The sequence below is a fragment of the Charadrius vociferus genome, unplaced genomic scaffold (genome assembly GCF_000708025.1).
Source record: "Charadrius vociferus isolate BGI_N301 unplaced genomic scaffold, ASM70802v2 scaffold202, whole genome shotgun sequence".
Lineage (NCBI taxonomy): Eukaryota > Metazoa > Chordata > Aves > Charadriiformes > Charadriidae > Charadrius > Charadrius vociferus.
In genome coordinates, this window is record NW_009647242.1 from 2,315,221 (window position 1) to 2,332,295 (window position 17,075).

Below are 17,075 nucleotides of genomic sequence, written 5' to 3' on the forward strand. Positions count from 1 at the left end.
CCTGGCCAGGGAGAAGAAAGATTTGCACCCTTCCTTCTGGGGGCCTTATCAAGGTCTTTGCTACCTCCACTGCTCCACTGGTAATAATATATAACATACGGTAATTCCTGAGCCATGGGTGTTCCTTTTTACATTTTTTCAAGCAAATGAAAAGAATGAAACTGGTCAATATTTAAGACATAAAACACAACATTTCTATGTCACAGCCAAAACAGGTCCCTAATGCAGTAGCAAAAAGACAGCACATCAATCATTAGGATGTCAATTAGGATAGCGTAAACAATGTAAGTGTCCCACTGAGGTCTGGTGTACGTGCTCACAATTACAAGGAGGGAATAAAAAAATGAAATATAAAAATAATACTATAGTAAGCCTGAAATGGAAATAATATCAATGTAAATTTAACTCAAAGTAATGTTAAAGATTCAAAATATGGGGTGTTTTCACTATAGGTTCGATTTCTGGATCAAAATGGGAGGAGCTAGTGAATGACACGTGAAATATCAGCATTACATATAGTCATGTTAATATCCTTTGCTGTTCTATGCCCAACATATGGCATAACAATAACTTTAAATAAATAGCCAAGTCTGTCAGGTTGGCGTGGGTAGGAGGACCTCTCATGCTGTTGTCTTGATTGGTAGTGATGAAGCAGTGGGCTATACAGCGCTCTCACCATAGGTTTTGTATGGGCCTGCCAACCCCCTGACAAGTTCACAGGGAATCAAGGTCTTTCTAGTTTCCACTGTTGTCTTCACTGCTGCTGTTTCCCACTTTTTTTCTGAAGCTTTAGGTCAATTAACAAGAGCATTTTCCCCAAGAGAGTCAACTCCTAATTAATAGTCACTGGCAATGGTTTTGCATTTTGATGCTTCAACTCTCTGTATAGGAAAGAATGAAAAAAAAGGAAAGAAAACTCTTTTGATACAAAAGCACTGCATATCAGAGGTGACAACGTACTGTTGCCTGCTGCTTTGGAGCTTTAGCACTGCATATATCATTAAAAATAAAAGTCTTGGCTGTCAGAAATGCATGCACATCTTATTTGGCAGAAGGACCCTTAGGCATTGTTTTTAAGATAAGAAATAATGAGATTGCTCCCAAGTATGGGATTGCGATAATGCTGAGCCAATAAGGAGTCCTAGTAATTCTCAGCCTCCAGCTGGGCAAGTGAAAAATCCTGGTATTCTGGGAACCAGGAACTGATAAAACTGTAGAAGGAGGAGGGAGTCAGTATGAGGGACCAAACCCTGCATGTACTTTGAGAACTTGGATGTAAGGACATGTACCCTCACTAGGACTTTCACCAATGGTCCAGCTTCAGGATGCCTGGGGGGGAATATAAGCTATGGTGCACACGAAGAGGTAACTGGCCACCCTTAACAGTTGGCAGGTTTAGGAAAGTCACATCTAGACTGTCACACTAAGGACCCACCAATGGACTTTTCCTCCGTGATTGGAGCTGTTTCTTCAAAGCAGAGGCAGAAGGACTCCCTTCATGCCAAGAGCATTGTTCTGCTTTCCATAGAATCATAGAATGGTTTGGGTTGGAAAGGACCTGAAAGATCATCTATTTCCAACACCCCTGCCCTGGGCAGGGACACATTCTACTAGACCAGGTTGCTCAAAGTCCCATCCAACCTGGCCTTAAACAGTTCCAGGGATGGCACATCCACAACTTATCTGAGGCACCAAGAACTGTCTTTTGAGTCTAAAGACACCACGTCTGACTGTAGGTTTTAGGTCCCAAATCACTGAACACCAGGAAATTATTCTGAAGGTGTATGACTCTATACTTGCCTTGGTTTTGAACTCATCTTTGTACTTATAGACTTCCTGTATTCTTCTCAAATGGGGCAAGAGCCAGGGCTCTGCTCTGGGTGAACCCATGGTCCAGCACAGGATGACTTACTGTATTTTGGCAGCTTGGACATGGCACTCTTAACAGCAGCCATACATTCTTGGGATATCGCTCTTCTGGAGCATGTTCTTACTCCCCACTGCCTTTCTCAGCTTTCTTGCTCTTTGCAGTCATGACCGCCTGTCTTGTTTGCTAACTGAAAGGCTGAGAATTTTCCCAGTGGTGGTGAAGAACCCAGTGGCGTAAGGGGACAGAGAGAATGAGACTTGTTGAGGTTCAACATTTTGCTATTTTTTTGAGATTCAAAAAAAATGGAAGAAGGAATTTGCTTTATAGGATAACTATACAAACTATATTTACTGCAACTGAGCATTTGTTTGCTTTATAGGTTGCTTTTAGCGTTTCATGCTTCATACCAGGTAAAGAATTTATCGCAGGCATTGGCATGGTTTTGCGCCTTAGCATGCTAGCCATAGCTACCATGAGGCTTTATTCCCCAGGAGGCAGCAGAGTTGTAAGGTTGAGTCTGTGCTCCAGCCTCGTTGGAATTGCCCCAGACGCTCCAGCAACCTCTCCTAAGAGCTCCTATTGCAAGATGAGAAGTCTCGGGGTGCATCAAAGGTCCTTGAAAGATGACTTACACACATCACAAAGAACAAGTCCTAAATAGCCCTCTGTCAGGCTTAGGTGTAAGGAAACTGTATAGAGTTTACTTCATTAGTCCCTTATTATTTTGGCTGACCTGAGCTCTGCAGTGACGATTCTGAAATTCACGATTATTTGGTGTCACGGCTATTTAGTAAACCCAGCAGGAACTTGCAAGAGCAACCTGGGGTGAGTGGCACAGAATAGTAAAATTAAAGGAAATGAATCTAAAAGAATTGCTGACCCTGGCTGTAGCACCAACTTTGACTCCTGCAGCACCATGAAATGGAGCTGGAGACTTGTGGGTGGACAGAGGAAAGCTGTACCAAGGGGTAATAGGCCATTACCTGAAGTTAGCAGTGAGTTTGGAAACTAGCAGTGATATTTTTACATAGTGCTGAACTAACATGTGGGCAGTCCACATACTGGGGTAGTGGGTAGGAAGGCAGCAAAGCTATCTGGCTTCTTGAGGAGCCACACTGCCCAGGATGGTGTCTCCCATCACAGATCTACAGCACAGAGGTGTGTCTCCTGGGATGTTCTGCGTTTCTGCCCCACAGCACCTCTTGTCCACCACCAAGCCACGCACTGCGTGCAGGACAGCCTCTCATACATCGCTGCAGCTCCCACAAATTTTACACTGCACAAATAGGATAAGTGTGAGAAAGACAGTGTCCTGTCATCTTTGTTAAAATAGGATGCTGCTTTTTTATAATTGATTTTTTTTTTTTTTGGTTGTTTAGTTGGTTGGTCGTTTGAAAACAACTGGGCTTTGGAAATTAGTGGTAGAGGACACAGGTGTTTTAAGATTTCACTGTCAATGCAAGTGGCTGTAACAGGATATGCTCTGCAGCTCCGTACAATTTTAAGTGACTCAAGCAATGACCTCTTGGCCATTTATTTGCAGAGGCTGTTCCAGAGACTAGTAAGCTTCACTCCTGAATCGAATCTGAACTTCCCTTTGCTCAGAAAGTTTGTGCTTATTTTCCACATAGGGCAAGGTGAAGGTGTTGTCCTTCTGTCTTGCTAAAGGAGCATGTTTCCAAGCAGACCTGCTGCCTCTCCTTTTTGAGGAAAACTTTTAACTTCAGAGGCGGAAATGAGTTTTCTCTGCTTTTCACTCCAGTTCACCAGCAGAGCCAGGGGACGGAGATGTATCCCATTCTGAGTCGCTCACACATCTACTGTGTTTCTGACAAACAGTAAGGCTTGAGGGATAAATTCTCCACTCGCTTGAACAAAAGCCATTGACCACCTTTTTTACTCGCATAAGAGTCCAGCAGTGGCCCAGGTTGGCCAGAGAGGTTGTTTAATCCCTGCCCTTGGAGGTTTGTCAGGATCCAATTGAACAAAGTCCTGCACAACCTGATCTGATCTCAGAGCCAACCCTCCTGGAAGCAGGGGGTTGTACTAGAGGCCTCCTGACACCCCATCGAGCCTGCATAGCAATCTCTCACCTTGGGCCAGCTCTTCTGCTCTGATCAAGCTGGGCCCTGAGCATGAAGTGAAGGAGAAGGGAGGGGAGGTAGCATCAGCTAACTGCCCTAGAAATCAGTTCAGACACCAGAGCCTGCAGAGATGGGGGGGATGATCTTCATACATCTCCTGCTGCTAACACCCTCTTTTGTTGGAAGGTGTGAGGAGCTGTACAATAAGACTATTGCTGAGGGTTGCTTTGGGAGAAGTCTCTTCAGAAGATGGACGTACTCTCTTTAGGTTTCAGGTGCACTGAGAGCACAAAAGCAGAGCAGTGGCTGAGGACATTGTCCTGGTGATTGTCTCAGAAATGATGATGAGGATGGAGTTTATCTCCACGTTTCCTTCATTGCTGGTACCCACACTCCCATCAGAAAGATCATAACTAATGCCTTAATAGCATGAGCTGGTAGAGCTTGAGAAATTATTCACTATGGTTTTCACTGTCTTGATTTTAAAACTTTTTTCAAGTTGAACATATTTGATCATTTATTGATATCCTAAGATCTAAAAATTGTTATAATTTTGCCATTAGCTTTGTGGCGTTAGGTCTTTAACTCAAATTCGTTGTTAGACACAGGCTTTTACCACAGAAAGTTTAATGTCCTAGTAATGTTTTACTTTAATGCCAGCTGGAAGGGAAGAGTGAGAACACCTCAGGAGAAACAGGCCTCATAGCTGACGAAGGGAGCTTTTAAAAGAGAAAGAGAGGAGCACAAGAAGCTTCTGGCTGAGAGTCATGGTGTAGTGATGGACCTCCGCTGGCAAATCCAGCACAGTGAGAAGAACTGGAACCGGGAAAAGGTGGAGCTCCTGGACAGGCTTGACAGAGACCGGCGAGAATGGGAGCGTCAAAAGAAGGAGCTGCTCAGGCGGATAGAGCAGGTAAGGAGTCATCTTGGGGTGAGCGATGGCTGGCTGCAAGCACGAGGCATCGCACCATTACTACAGTCAGGCCAAGGTCAAGAGACTGTATTAAGAAGCAGCACAGGAACAATTTTGGTTCCTTGGCTACATCATTGTTTCTCATGCTACAAAACAATTTACATACACAAGGGAGTAAAAGGAAAATGCTCATAATCCCTATAAAAGACCACTTACGAGAAACCAACTCCAGGTTAAAGGCCATTTCCTGCCTCATTTCAATTACCCTGGACAGGCATGGTCACATCGATTCACTCTGTTTGAAAGCTTTTGTGCATCTCCTCATGCTTAAACCCATCCCACATGCAGGGTTATTCAAGGTTTGATATACAGCTTCCTGCCAAAAATGTCTGTTCATCTGTGAATTAGCCACCAAAGATGCAGCTGCTGAGACTATTCAGTCTCAACTTATTTTTTTTTTCTCTAGCAAAGGAACCCAGGGGTTAACATGAGGAGCCCTGACTGATAACAAATAAACAGCTATCAATACTAAATATTCAGAAGACACTTCTGACCTTAGTCACATGAATTTTGTGCCCACCTCTGCTATCATCTTCAAATCTGATAACTGCATACCTGTCCCCTTGTTTTTCATGCCTATCCATGCTTTCATCTGCTTAGTATTAGAGACAAATTAGACCTGATGAATTTATTTTCTGGCTGGAAGCCACACAAAAAATAAAAAGCTTAATGAGGGAGTTAATACACCATTTTGACTGAACATTTTTTAGCTCTGAGTCATGCATTCCAGGAAAAGTAAGAAAAACAACTGAGATCGTGGGTCCTCAATTAACTGAATACTTTCTGTTCTTAGGACATCAGAAATGGAACGGCACCAGATTTGTGCATGCTCTCTAGGGAGCACTATGCTTGAATGAAGCACAAAGTAGCTTCACAGGTTAAGTTGATGAAAGCCCGGTGTGACTTCATGACCAGTTCTTGAAAAGGGTTCACTATCTGTGTCTTATGTTCCCATATCCGAGTTGCAAGAAGAAACTAAGGAAAGGACACCAGGCTGTAAATATTATGAATACAAGACTTAAGCTATAGCTCTTAAACCCACAGAGAAGCACTTAGGAAAATCCTGTATTCTATGGATATTTCTAAAATCACCACTGTAAGTGTAGGTCTGAGTGGGCGGTGACCAATACGAAGGTTTTATAGACCAAGAAAAGTGATTTTTGAGCTTTTAAATTAAAAATATCAATAAACAATAATCTGGATTTTTTAATCTCCCATTTATCGGAGGGGTTTTGTGTATATTTCATGCAGCTTCTTGAGCTAGCCCTTATAATGCAGCCCAATAGTATGTCTCCTAAGATAGAACAATCAACACCTATGAGGTGGGAAGGCTTGTAGCAGAGCTCTTCATCCAAATTACCTGGTTTCTAGGGTTCAGTGGCAGAAGGTGCCAAGTTCTTGGCTTGACCGGGCTGGTTTCTGTTGAGTTTCAGTGGCCAAACTGCCTCCTGTGGATTCTTCATGTGCAATGGGAATTAAATAACCCTCAGCAAATTTCCCAATATACTAAGGATGTGGACACACACTTTTCTTCGGAGACTCACTGGTACCTCTTTGTATGTTTATGCTGCTGTCCCTATGAACTGTATTTTTTAGTATTATCTCTTCAGTGTATCCTCAATAGCTTGAGGGACTTAACCTGGTTAAAGACTGCTTTTTCTGTTCATTTCTGCACGTTGAAGGAAGCAACAGAGAAATCGCTGTTAATGTTACCTAGCCTTTAATTCTCTTTAAACCTGACATAACCCCTGAGTGTCATCTTGGGAGAGCCTACAGAATAGCTCTTAACTAGTCCTGGAGCTGACTTCTTTTGTTAATACTCTAAAACATCTAAGCTTCAACTATATATTTACTGTACAGTAGAGTTGTACAAAAAATTAGCAATAGCTAGGGGAAATAAAAAATATTATACCAAGTTAATTTCAGAAGACTAGATGATCAGAAATAAGATTTGAAATCTTGGCTACCTGCCTGCAAAACTTCATAACTCCATCTTTGCTTATAATCAAACATTTCCCTATGTGACAGGAAGCATCCAAATATTTGCAGGCTTTTACTTGAATATCCTCTCAGATTGCAGTCATGCCCGGCTTTATATGGAAACAATTAGTATATCTCTGAAGTCCTTCTCCCAGGAGTTTTTCTGTGTGTATTCCATGTATGGCAATACGTAGAAGATGAGGAGACTACACCAGTGTGTATGTTTGAAAAACAGAGTCTAAGAGATAGCAGAAGTGTGTGTGCCAAATTTCGTACTAATGTTTTATGCCTGTCTGCTTTCACACAGCTCCTGAATAATACATGTATGATAAGGGGGAAGCTCACACCAATGCATAAAATATATAAAATACTTTACTCTGGATGGTTATGGGAATACTGCTCGCATATAAAAAACATGATGACCTACTTTTTTCAGAGCTCAAAGTCGTGTATTTTTTCTATTTAAGTACACTGTCACTTTGTTTTCCCTTAGAGAATCTCCCTCCACGGTGCTTCTTACTAAGGCTAATTGTGCACAGAGTGCACTGGCAAATATTTAAACCCACAAAATCACCCATATGAAAAGTTGTGTGTTTAAAGGTATAAACACACAGGTACTCAAAATCATTAGTCAGTCTTGAAAATTTAGGTCAGTATTTCTCACTTTAATTCTCCTGTCCGCTGTCTGAGATTCAGAGAGTGACCCAGTATCTGTACTGTTTTCTCATAAAGGTTCCCAGATCATTATCCTTATATGATCTCTGAAAATCTGGAAGGGGTTGCAATTGGAACTATGTGTACAGAAAACATGTGATTACCATTTCTCCTTGCTTTGGGTCTTGCTTATATGCTGGGGAATGGACTCCAGGATCTCTTAAAGTGTACTTTCCAGCCCCTATCTTTATAGGGTACCTTAAATTAGCTCCTTTTAATAAAACTGTTTCAGATTTTGTATATCATGAGCAAAACACTGAAAATGCATTCCCTTTTTGTAGACCTGAATCAAGCAAAAAGCTCAATGATTTCAGCCCAAGTGCAAATTTAATCATCTGAGACCTAAAATGTTTTGATCCACATTAGGCAATACAATGTCTGTTTATTTTTCCAAACATATGCAACAAGATTAAAATAATACGTTTTGTAGGTCCTCAGTCTCCAGGGTCCTAGGGAATGACTTGCATTTACAGGTTATTGTCACTAATCTTAGCGCTCTGCTCGAGCAAAACTTCAGAGTTACTTATCAGATTCCCGCTGTCATTTATCATGTTTGAAAATATCACTTACTTCATTTATCCTGTTGTATTTGCAATTTAAGGAGAAGTCGATCACATACTCTAATTTTAAGATTGGCAATTTCGCTAGTGGTCCACCTTCTGTTCACCCAGCTTTTGCAAAGTGTAGTGCTTTGATGGCCCTTCTATGAATATGCATTTTCTTCAAACATGCTTTGCATGCCTAATTCATCCCTTTGACAATCCTGTTCTGTACAAATAGTACACTTTCTAGCCATGCATTAGGGTTAGACCATCTATAAAACAAAGCTTTTGTCTTTTGTTAAGAGGAATTTTCCACCTCTGGAAACAAGTGATGTATATAAAAAGTGTGACCTTTGTATTGCTGACCAGACGAAAAATGTATTTGTTTTGATAAGGCTCCAAGTCACTTGAGCTTCTACTTGTTTTGCTTTAGGAACTTATATTAAGATTGCTCTTCAATAGCTGTCAGTGTTGATTTGTTTCCTTAAAACTCAGATTACAGACAGTTGCATTGTTTCGTGTATACATAGACACACTGTGTATATATGTATATATGAAAACAAGCAAAACTATGCATATGCACATTTCATCAAAGTCCCATGAGTACCATCAAAGTCCTAGGGACATCTCCCTTTGCAGAAGGACCAGTGCAGCAAAGCCAGCATCCCTGGAGCCAGGCAGTGATCTTGTGGTGCCTCCCCAGGGCATGGGTGCCTTGCTCCTGGGGAAGGATGAGTTCTACAGAATGCCACACACTACATAAGTAATTGCTGTTCCTTTTCATTTGCCTTGTCTCCAGCTTCAGAAGGAAGTGAGCCCGCGAAGAGGAGGTGGTTTTCTGTGTGACCAGAAGGAGAGTAACCTTCGTCCATTTACGACCCAGGGGAACCTTCACGTGCCTCGTCCGATGGGGTCAAGATCCTACTCTGATTCAGATGCCATTCAGTTTGATGATCGGTCACTGTCTAAGCTGAAAGAGAGCGATCGGTGCAGCGCCACGGAAAACCTCTTTCTGGAGTCACTGTCTCTTGATTCCCCTGATGAGTCTGATGAGCACCGGTCTCGGCAGACGGAGCGGGAGAAATTCTTGACGGGATTAACAGAAGTATGCACTTTTCTACCTTTCATCAAGCCAGCATGTTGTCTCTTATGTCAGAATTGGTACCACATCCCTGCTGTAGGAAATGACATATTGTGTCACAGGCATTGCTTACATTACCCAGTAGTGAATTTGGTATGGACAAGATTTCGTTCTGTGTTATGAGCTGATTAGACCAGTGTCAATCACCTGAGAAACCAGGAGCCAGCCTAAAGGCCTGAAGATTACCTCCCCTTGTGGCCATTCATATTATGTATGATAACTATATCTGACACAACATACAGGTTTAGAAGGTCTTAAGTCTCTGCCAGTTGTAAGTAGACACATATATATGGAGAAACATGGGCTATATTTTGTTAGTAATGCAGTAAGTGCTGTAGAGAGGCACTTGTGGTTGTTCTGTTTTGGTCGCCTTCTAAATAGATTAGCATAAGTGAGATGAGATGCTATAAAAATAAAGTTATTCTTCATCAGCAAAGCACCTACCCTGAGGTGACCCCATAAAGATGTAAAACACAGTGCTAAGAGATGCCATTGGGCCATAGTGAATGTAGTCTGTGTCCTGCTAAAACCTGCACCACCTGCTGGCTTATTTTCACCAGATCTTCACAGTTTTGTTTGCATTGTTGCTGAATGAAACCCAGGGTCTCCATCCTCATATGCTGGTACAAAGTAGCCTGTGAACTGGCTTACAATATTAGTCATACTGAGAATGTTCACACTAACAACAACTACATATTTTAATGGTTCCTGGTTCCATTACAACTTCTCCTTTATTTTCTATTGTTCCTTGAATGGTTGAGGCTGTTACAGAACAAGAAGTATGCGGAGACTGCCAGAAGTTAAAATTATCAAGCAGGCAGCACGTTGCTTGATGCAAGTTTTGAGTACTTTCTTCTTGCTTGAAAATTCAGATTTGTGCATATGGGTTAGACATTCAGCTTGTACTCTGAGCACGTAAATACCAGTTGGGTACACATATTACAGTGAACAGTCAAAGATGTATCTGTGTACTCTGGCTTGAAAATTTGACCACTCTCAAAAAGAGTTTGTCAACAGGTCAGATCTCAAGCTCCCTGCAGGACCGGGTTCACTGGTGTGCCTTGACTTGAATGTGTGCGCCTGTGAGAATTTGACCCAAGCATTTCTTTGAGACGTGTAACATTGTTACTCAGCTAACGGATTGGGAAATCAAGTTCTTTGAGAGGAAGAAGAGAAAAAAAGAAAAAGAGAGGCAAGAAATGTGACCACGCGTCTTACATTTTAAGTAGCTGTAGCTACCTGTGTGTTCCAGTTAGATTTTCCTCCCTCAATGCCATAAACATACAGCTGGCAGTGTGGGTAGGTCAGATTTATTCTGCAGTAACTCCACTGAAGCCACCAACTTTATTCTAGACTTACACCAGACTGAATGCAAGGAGGATCAGTTTACTGCTATTTTTTCCCCTGACTCCGGTTAAATACCAGAAAGGTATTTGCTGAGTTAAGCGGTGCTCTCTTTGAATAGTCACAATTTGAAATACACTTCTGTGTTGGTATTGTTGTTGATTTCATGAGGTCAAATAAAAGTAATAGGTACTAATACTCTTTTTTTTCCTGGTCATATTTGGCATTCCCTATAGTTTATTAGAAATATAAGCAAACAGTTAAAATAATAGCTGTAGAGCAATTGCTTCAGAAGTACCTATTTAAAAAAACCAACTCATTATGGGAATTGTCACAGGGAAATAATTGCCATAAAAACATCTTAATGCTGTTAGCAAGCTGTAGGTATTCCCCCTATGAAACAAGTAATAGTCTTCCCACGCATTTAATATAGCTAGCTTAATGAGTTTCAACTGGTGCCGTTTGTTGGTTCCTAGAGAACATATAATGAAATCTTATGTCAAAGGACCCCGGTTTATCTCTTATTTCAGCACAGCTTGGTCTCTGGCATCAAGCAGATTACCTCCACAGAACAAATTCACTCACAAATACATGGTCCGAACCAATATAGCGTACACGTGGAAAAAAGCCATTTGCGGCTTACTTCCATTTATGATTGCACGGGACTATAAAATATTCAAGGCTGTTGTCGATTTGGCATGCAGGCTTTCCCTGTGCAGTCTGTTGTCCTGAGGGGATTGCCCATTCTACTGCCTGTGTACCAAGGGAAAGGATATTCCCACTGGCAGTTTAAGATTCCTTATCAGAGGGAAAATCAGCCACATTTTAGAGGCAAACATACCTGGTGCAACTAACTGGAAGTGAGTGACAAAATACTCACTAGCTAATGGCACCAACAGGTTCATAAATAACTTACCCTCTTTTGTTTCTGTTTTTCTTCAGGAGGAAGAAACACACAAAGGAAATCTTCAAAGGTGAGTAAAACTTACAGGGAAAACCCAGCAAATATTCGGCTGCCAGAGCCTATAGCTCTCTGGCTCCCAAACCACAGACCCGGGGCACGGCCATGCCACCTCCTAAGCAGCCTGTGAGCCAGATTAATGGATTTACCCAGGGATTAATTTGTCTCAATATGCTTCTGTTCTACTCTGATTAACTTGGGCCACGTTCAGCTATGGTGCACGAAGAGTAAACTGTATGAAAGTGCACGAAGCTGCAGCTTACATGGAAGGTTACACCTGCCCTAGCGAGTACTGCAGACCTGTAGACATCGATATATAGAGGAAAACATTTGGTGCTGAGGACCTGACATGCCCCTGCACGTCAGGAATATTTTGCTTTGGACTAGCTCTGGTCAGATGCTATGGGTTGAATACCCACCTAACCCTAGAGCGCATTCGTTGTGCTTCTGGAGAGCACCTTCCAGCTCACTCTCATCCCAAAGGAACCCAGCCCATGCTCTCTGAGACTGCCCCCTGATGCAAACCAGAGCATCTGAATAGGAGATCCACTTCAAAACCACACTCCTGATCCCACCTAGCTCCCTAACGCAGAGGCACCCTAACCGCAGCTGGTGTTCTTGATTCAAAACTCACAGTGTGATTTTACTGTATGCTCCAGATCACTGATCTATAAAACACGCTGCTTGCTGAATCCTCACCCAGCTTGAGCTACCTCATTAAGCCAACTCTGGTAACTACGCTCATTTACATTTTTAAGTAGTGCCATTCAGAAAGCTTCTTTTTTTGTTTGATTTTTTTCTTAAAATGAAGCAGCAGGACAACTCGGCTGAACGCTTGTGATTTGTACAAACTAGCGAAATGCGGGAAAGCCAAGAATCCAGCCTTATCACATAGCGATTCCCTTTGGTTGAATTTTAGCGTGAGCTCAACTCACCAAGCCAGTTCAATGTAACAGCATCTAGGCTGGACGTCCCACATCGCTACACACCATCGCTGTGCAGCCTGGGCAAGCTCAGGAGTGGGGGTGGACTTGCTGATTTCCCAGCAAGTCAGAAATACTCCACACTTGCTTTGAAAAGTATGCCTCATATTGTCGCAAATACTCATTTTCTGTGAATGGTATATTTCTGAAATGCATCCTACTGCTCCGTATTTCAGACATTTGCCAAGCAGTAATCCATGAGAAAGAACTAAATTAAACGCCGTTGATAAACCTCTTGGTACTTTTAATGACGCATCAGGAATGCTTGTTTTTCACAGCTATTTTAAAGATAATAAAAGGGAACTTTAATGAAAGAGAGGGCTAACGTGGTTTTATATATAAGCAGGTAGTGAAAGTCAGGTTTCCTGAGTTAGTTTGCTGCTGAAAATAAGTAGCTTTGTAGGAGTTTCCAAGCCTATGAGTGACTCTCTCATGTTCCCCTCTCCAGGGCAATGTCTGTTTCTTCCATGTCAGAATTCCAGCGCCTGATGGATATTTCTCCATTTCTACCAGAAAAAAACTTGCCTTTATCCAGCAGCAAAGACGACATAACCCCTCCCCTGTCTCCTGATGATCTGAAATACATCGAGGAGTTCAACAAAAATTGGGATTACAGTACCACTAGGAACCATGGTGGGGCCACCGAGAAGCCTGCAGAAGGCTGGGCAGAAAGGACAGAAATTGGGAAAGCTGGGAATGATCCTGCTTCAGATCCCTTCCAGGCATCATCATGGTACCTCACCACCAGTGTCACTATGACAACTAACACCATGACCAGCCCGGAGCACTGCCAGAAGCAGCCAACGAGGAGTCACGGAGTAACTGAAAAAATGGGAGTTCGGGTCTTTCACAGCCCACCGGTTGTCCGTAGGTTTGATAACTCAGTGATAGCTGGCAGCGAAGGGAAAAACCAGGTTGAGCCAGACTTCCTATTTTCTGTGACCAAAGCTATGGGGAATGTTGCTGAGACAAAAGGTGCTTCCTCGGATATGTTTGGAAGATGGTCTTGTGACCTGGCCAAACATCATAAGGATTTTCTGGACAGTGGTCTTCATCCCATTGAGCGTCCTATTTGCACTACTGTGGGCTTTGCCTCACCCTTGCACAGCTTGGAGATGTCCAAAAATATGAGTGATGATATGAAGGAGGTTGCTTTCTCTGTCCGAAACGCAATACGCTCTAATTCAACAGAGCCTCAGTTTAAGGACACCGCATGTCAAACCAATGGTATGAGAACAACGGGGACGCAGACCACCCAGACGATCAGTGTTGGCTTGCAGACGGAAACCCTGCGCAATATCACCAGCAGTCCACACAAGTGTCTGACACCAAAGGGGGGGTCCACGCCTGTCTCTTCACCATCCAGAAGCCTAAGAAGCAGGCAAGTGACCCCCGTCATCGAAAAGGTCCAGGCTAAGTTTGAACGCACATGCTGCTCCCCCAAATATGGCTCTCCAAAGTTGCAAAGAAAAATCCTTCCCAAATCAGACCAGCCAAATAACCGGACTTTGCCTGGCACACCTCAGAAAGGATTCAGTGAGTCTGCTTGGGCTAGATCAACTACTACAAGGGAGAGTCCTGTCCACACTACCATCAATGATGGCCTCTCCAGTTTGTTCAACATTATTGACCATAGCCCCATCTTTCATGAGACCTTCCAAAAATGCCCCAGGTCTAGCAGCCGGTCCAGGTCAGCAGAACCCAGAGCAGAACTGGGTCCACTGCAGGAGCCGTGTACAAATGCCCGTGGCAGATCACCCAGTCCTCTCCGGTTGGGGACAGAGTCGCAAAAGGAAGAAGGGACTGAGGTGACAAGTATCAGGCAGGACTTATCTGCTCCTCCAGGGTACACACTTACAGAAAATGCTGCCAGGATCTTGAATAAGAAACTTTTGGAGCATGCCTTAAAGGAAGAGAGAAGGCTACCTTCACACAGCCCACCAAATCTTAGCAATGACAACAGCACAGGAGAAATTGTCAAAGTAGATCCAGGGTCCATAGAGGTAATGAGTTTGTTTGTTTTTCCTCCTATAGCTAAATGCACTCTTCTTTGAACAAATGTGTTATGAGATCTCTTGCAGTCCTAGTGAGTATTTACAATGAATATCCTAGTCCTGTCATGGTACCACCAGCGAGTCCCACTCATGAAACTATTGGATTAGTCACGGAAGAACTTGGTAAAGAATTGAGTTTCTATCCTGACAGCTTATCGGGCTTGAAAGCATCAGAAGAGCTTTATCCTTCACAGGATAAAGATGCCTTTACAGGATAAAAATGGTTCTCCCCTGAAAGACTGGGAGAAGGGTTTTCTGTCACAAAACACACAACACCTTACAGATGCTCTAGGGACTGTAGGACTGTTTGAGTTCTCTTTTAGACTGGGTGGAAAGGTAGACTCTTTCTCCTACATAAGAACAGGTGTTAACAAGTTTGTGTGAAAAATAGCCTTTACAATATCCTGAACCAGAACTTCAGGGCCTTCAGCGTACCTTTTCTGGACATATCTGATTAAGTTTGGTTTGGGTCTGTTAATGTGATTAAATGGCATGATATTTGGTATTGACTGTTGTGGCCTCACAAAAAAAAAAAAAAAGAGAAAGAAAAATTAAAAAAACAACAGAGGCAATCAACTAGTCTAAGCACATACATTCTTAGTGTTTAAGAACTCTTTATTGGTATTTTGCTGTCAACAGCGTAAGCCATCATCTGTCTCAGCAGGTATGCCCAAGTATTGGTGGTCAGATTCTCAGGTACAGTAATGGGCTACAGCAATCAACAAAAAAGAGGGTGTAATGATAGACAAAAGCTTTCAGTTATCAGTGTCTGAGCCTCCTGTTTCTGGTGAACCTTTGTGCCACATGAGAGTGTTGCCCTGAGGAGGCCTGGAGAAGCTGAATTATGCCCAGCACATGTCATCTTTCTGGTACAGCACCGAAATGGCTTGTGCCCTGCTGGCTGCTGATACTCCCCAGGGCAGGAGCCCCTCATCCTTTCTGCTCCTTTAGCATCCTGATGTTTCAGTGGGCCCCAGCCACAGGGCAGCTGCTCCTCCTTGACCCCTACACACCCCAGACATCCCACCTTGGCCTCGCTGGGCTGACTCCTACCACTACTGCCTCAGATAGCCTCAAGGGAAGGTTGAAACCCCATTTTCTAAGTCAACATTTGGCTTGAAGGATTTGTGGGAACCGAAGAGCTGAGACTTTTGGTTTGCAGTTTGCCTTGCAGTAACAGGTGGTTCTCAATGGACATCTCAATGGTTCCTCTTTTGTAGGTATTGCTCAGAGGACATGATCATTTTTGCCTCACAGAGGATCCAAAGCTGAGTATATGTTCCCTACATGCAATTTAAACAGATATAAATAGGGAAGTTTGTACATGTAAAAAAGGAACCACATGCACTTTATAAGTAACAGTGAATGAAAGTGGGCTTTGTGTACAAACCTCGTAGTGAATAAAAGTGGAAAGCAGCCTCATTTATGGGACTATTTCTAGCTATCTCTGTACTTTGTCCTTAGTTTGAAATACTGGGAATGCACTACCGGTCCTTATTAGAAAGTGTGTTGCACTCTTAACAGGTTCAACTCAGCTTTGCCTTCAAGGCATCCCTGGAAACTCTTGATTTTCTCCTGCATCTTTTAAATGTCTCAGCAGAATTCAAATATAAGTAAATGGATGTCATCCCACATCATCACAAATTGCTGTTGGCAAAATACAACTAGCGTCAGTACCGGAGTTTGATGCATGGAGAGATTTGGGTCAGTGCTGTTTAGCAAAAACTCATTGACCATCAACCTGGCAGAAAATTGCTGCTCTTTGTGAATTCTCAGTATCTTTTGCCTAATATTTTGAGTTCCAAGCCTCAGAACTAAGACTTGTTTTTCCTTGCAACTCTTACTCCGTTGTTATGACTGTTGTCTGGATGCACAGGTTATGATCTTCGAGTGGTCCTGTCATTTCTCAGGAATGTGCATTGAAAAGGAAGGTGGTGGGCGTTCACACAATGAGCTTAGCTTTTCCTAGGTGAGATGATGCTCTACAAGATGTACTTAATAGAGCATGGGTTCGCTGCTGAAAACAAAACCACAAAATAAGTTTAGACTCTGCAGATGCCTTGGGTTATTTATGGATTACACTGACCACACAAATTAGGCTTTGCACGTATTCCACTTAGCATATTTTGTACAAAGCCAGATGCAGCAGTTCAGCAAATGATGATCCTGGAGGAGGCAGGCTGTGCTTGGGGCGGCGTCACATCAGCGCTGCCCCTGCCACCCTCCTGTAGGTCCCTGCTCTGCTTCCCCCTCACCTGTTGGTTTCTGGCCAAGACAAGTGACCTTCTTACCACCAAACGCCTTCTTGTTTCTGCAGTCATGGCGTGGTGTATTAATGACTTTTAGACTTGCATGGAGCACCTGTTGGTGCTTTTCTTTAATTTGAGCTTCTGAGTGGTTTTGTTTCATAATTTCCTTTTATATTCCTG

The 17,075-nt window shown here is 42.8% G+C and overlaps 1 protein-coding gene across 1 annotated transcript in view; it reads left to right on the forward strand.

The window, feature by feature from the left end:
- The window catches only part of MTCL1 (microtubule crosslinking factor 1), a 97,265-nt gene that overhangs the window by 75,690 nt on the left and 4,500 nt on the right, over window positions 1–17,075 (forward strand). The window contains 5 exon segments of the mRNA XM_009879984.1: window positions 4,615–4,664; window positions 4,666–4,867; window positions 8,963–9,268; window positions 11,591–11,622; window positions 13,041–14,595. Coding sequence (XP_009878286.1) covers window positions 4,615–4,664; window positions 4,666–4,867; window positions 8,963–9,268; window positions 11,591–11,622; window positions 13,041–14,595 — 2,145 coding nt within the window.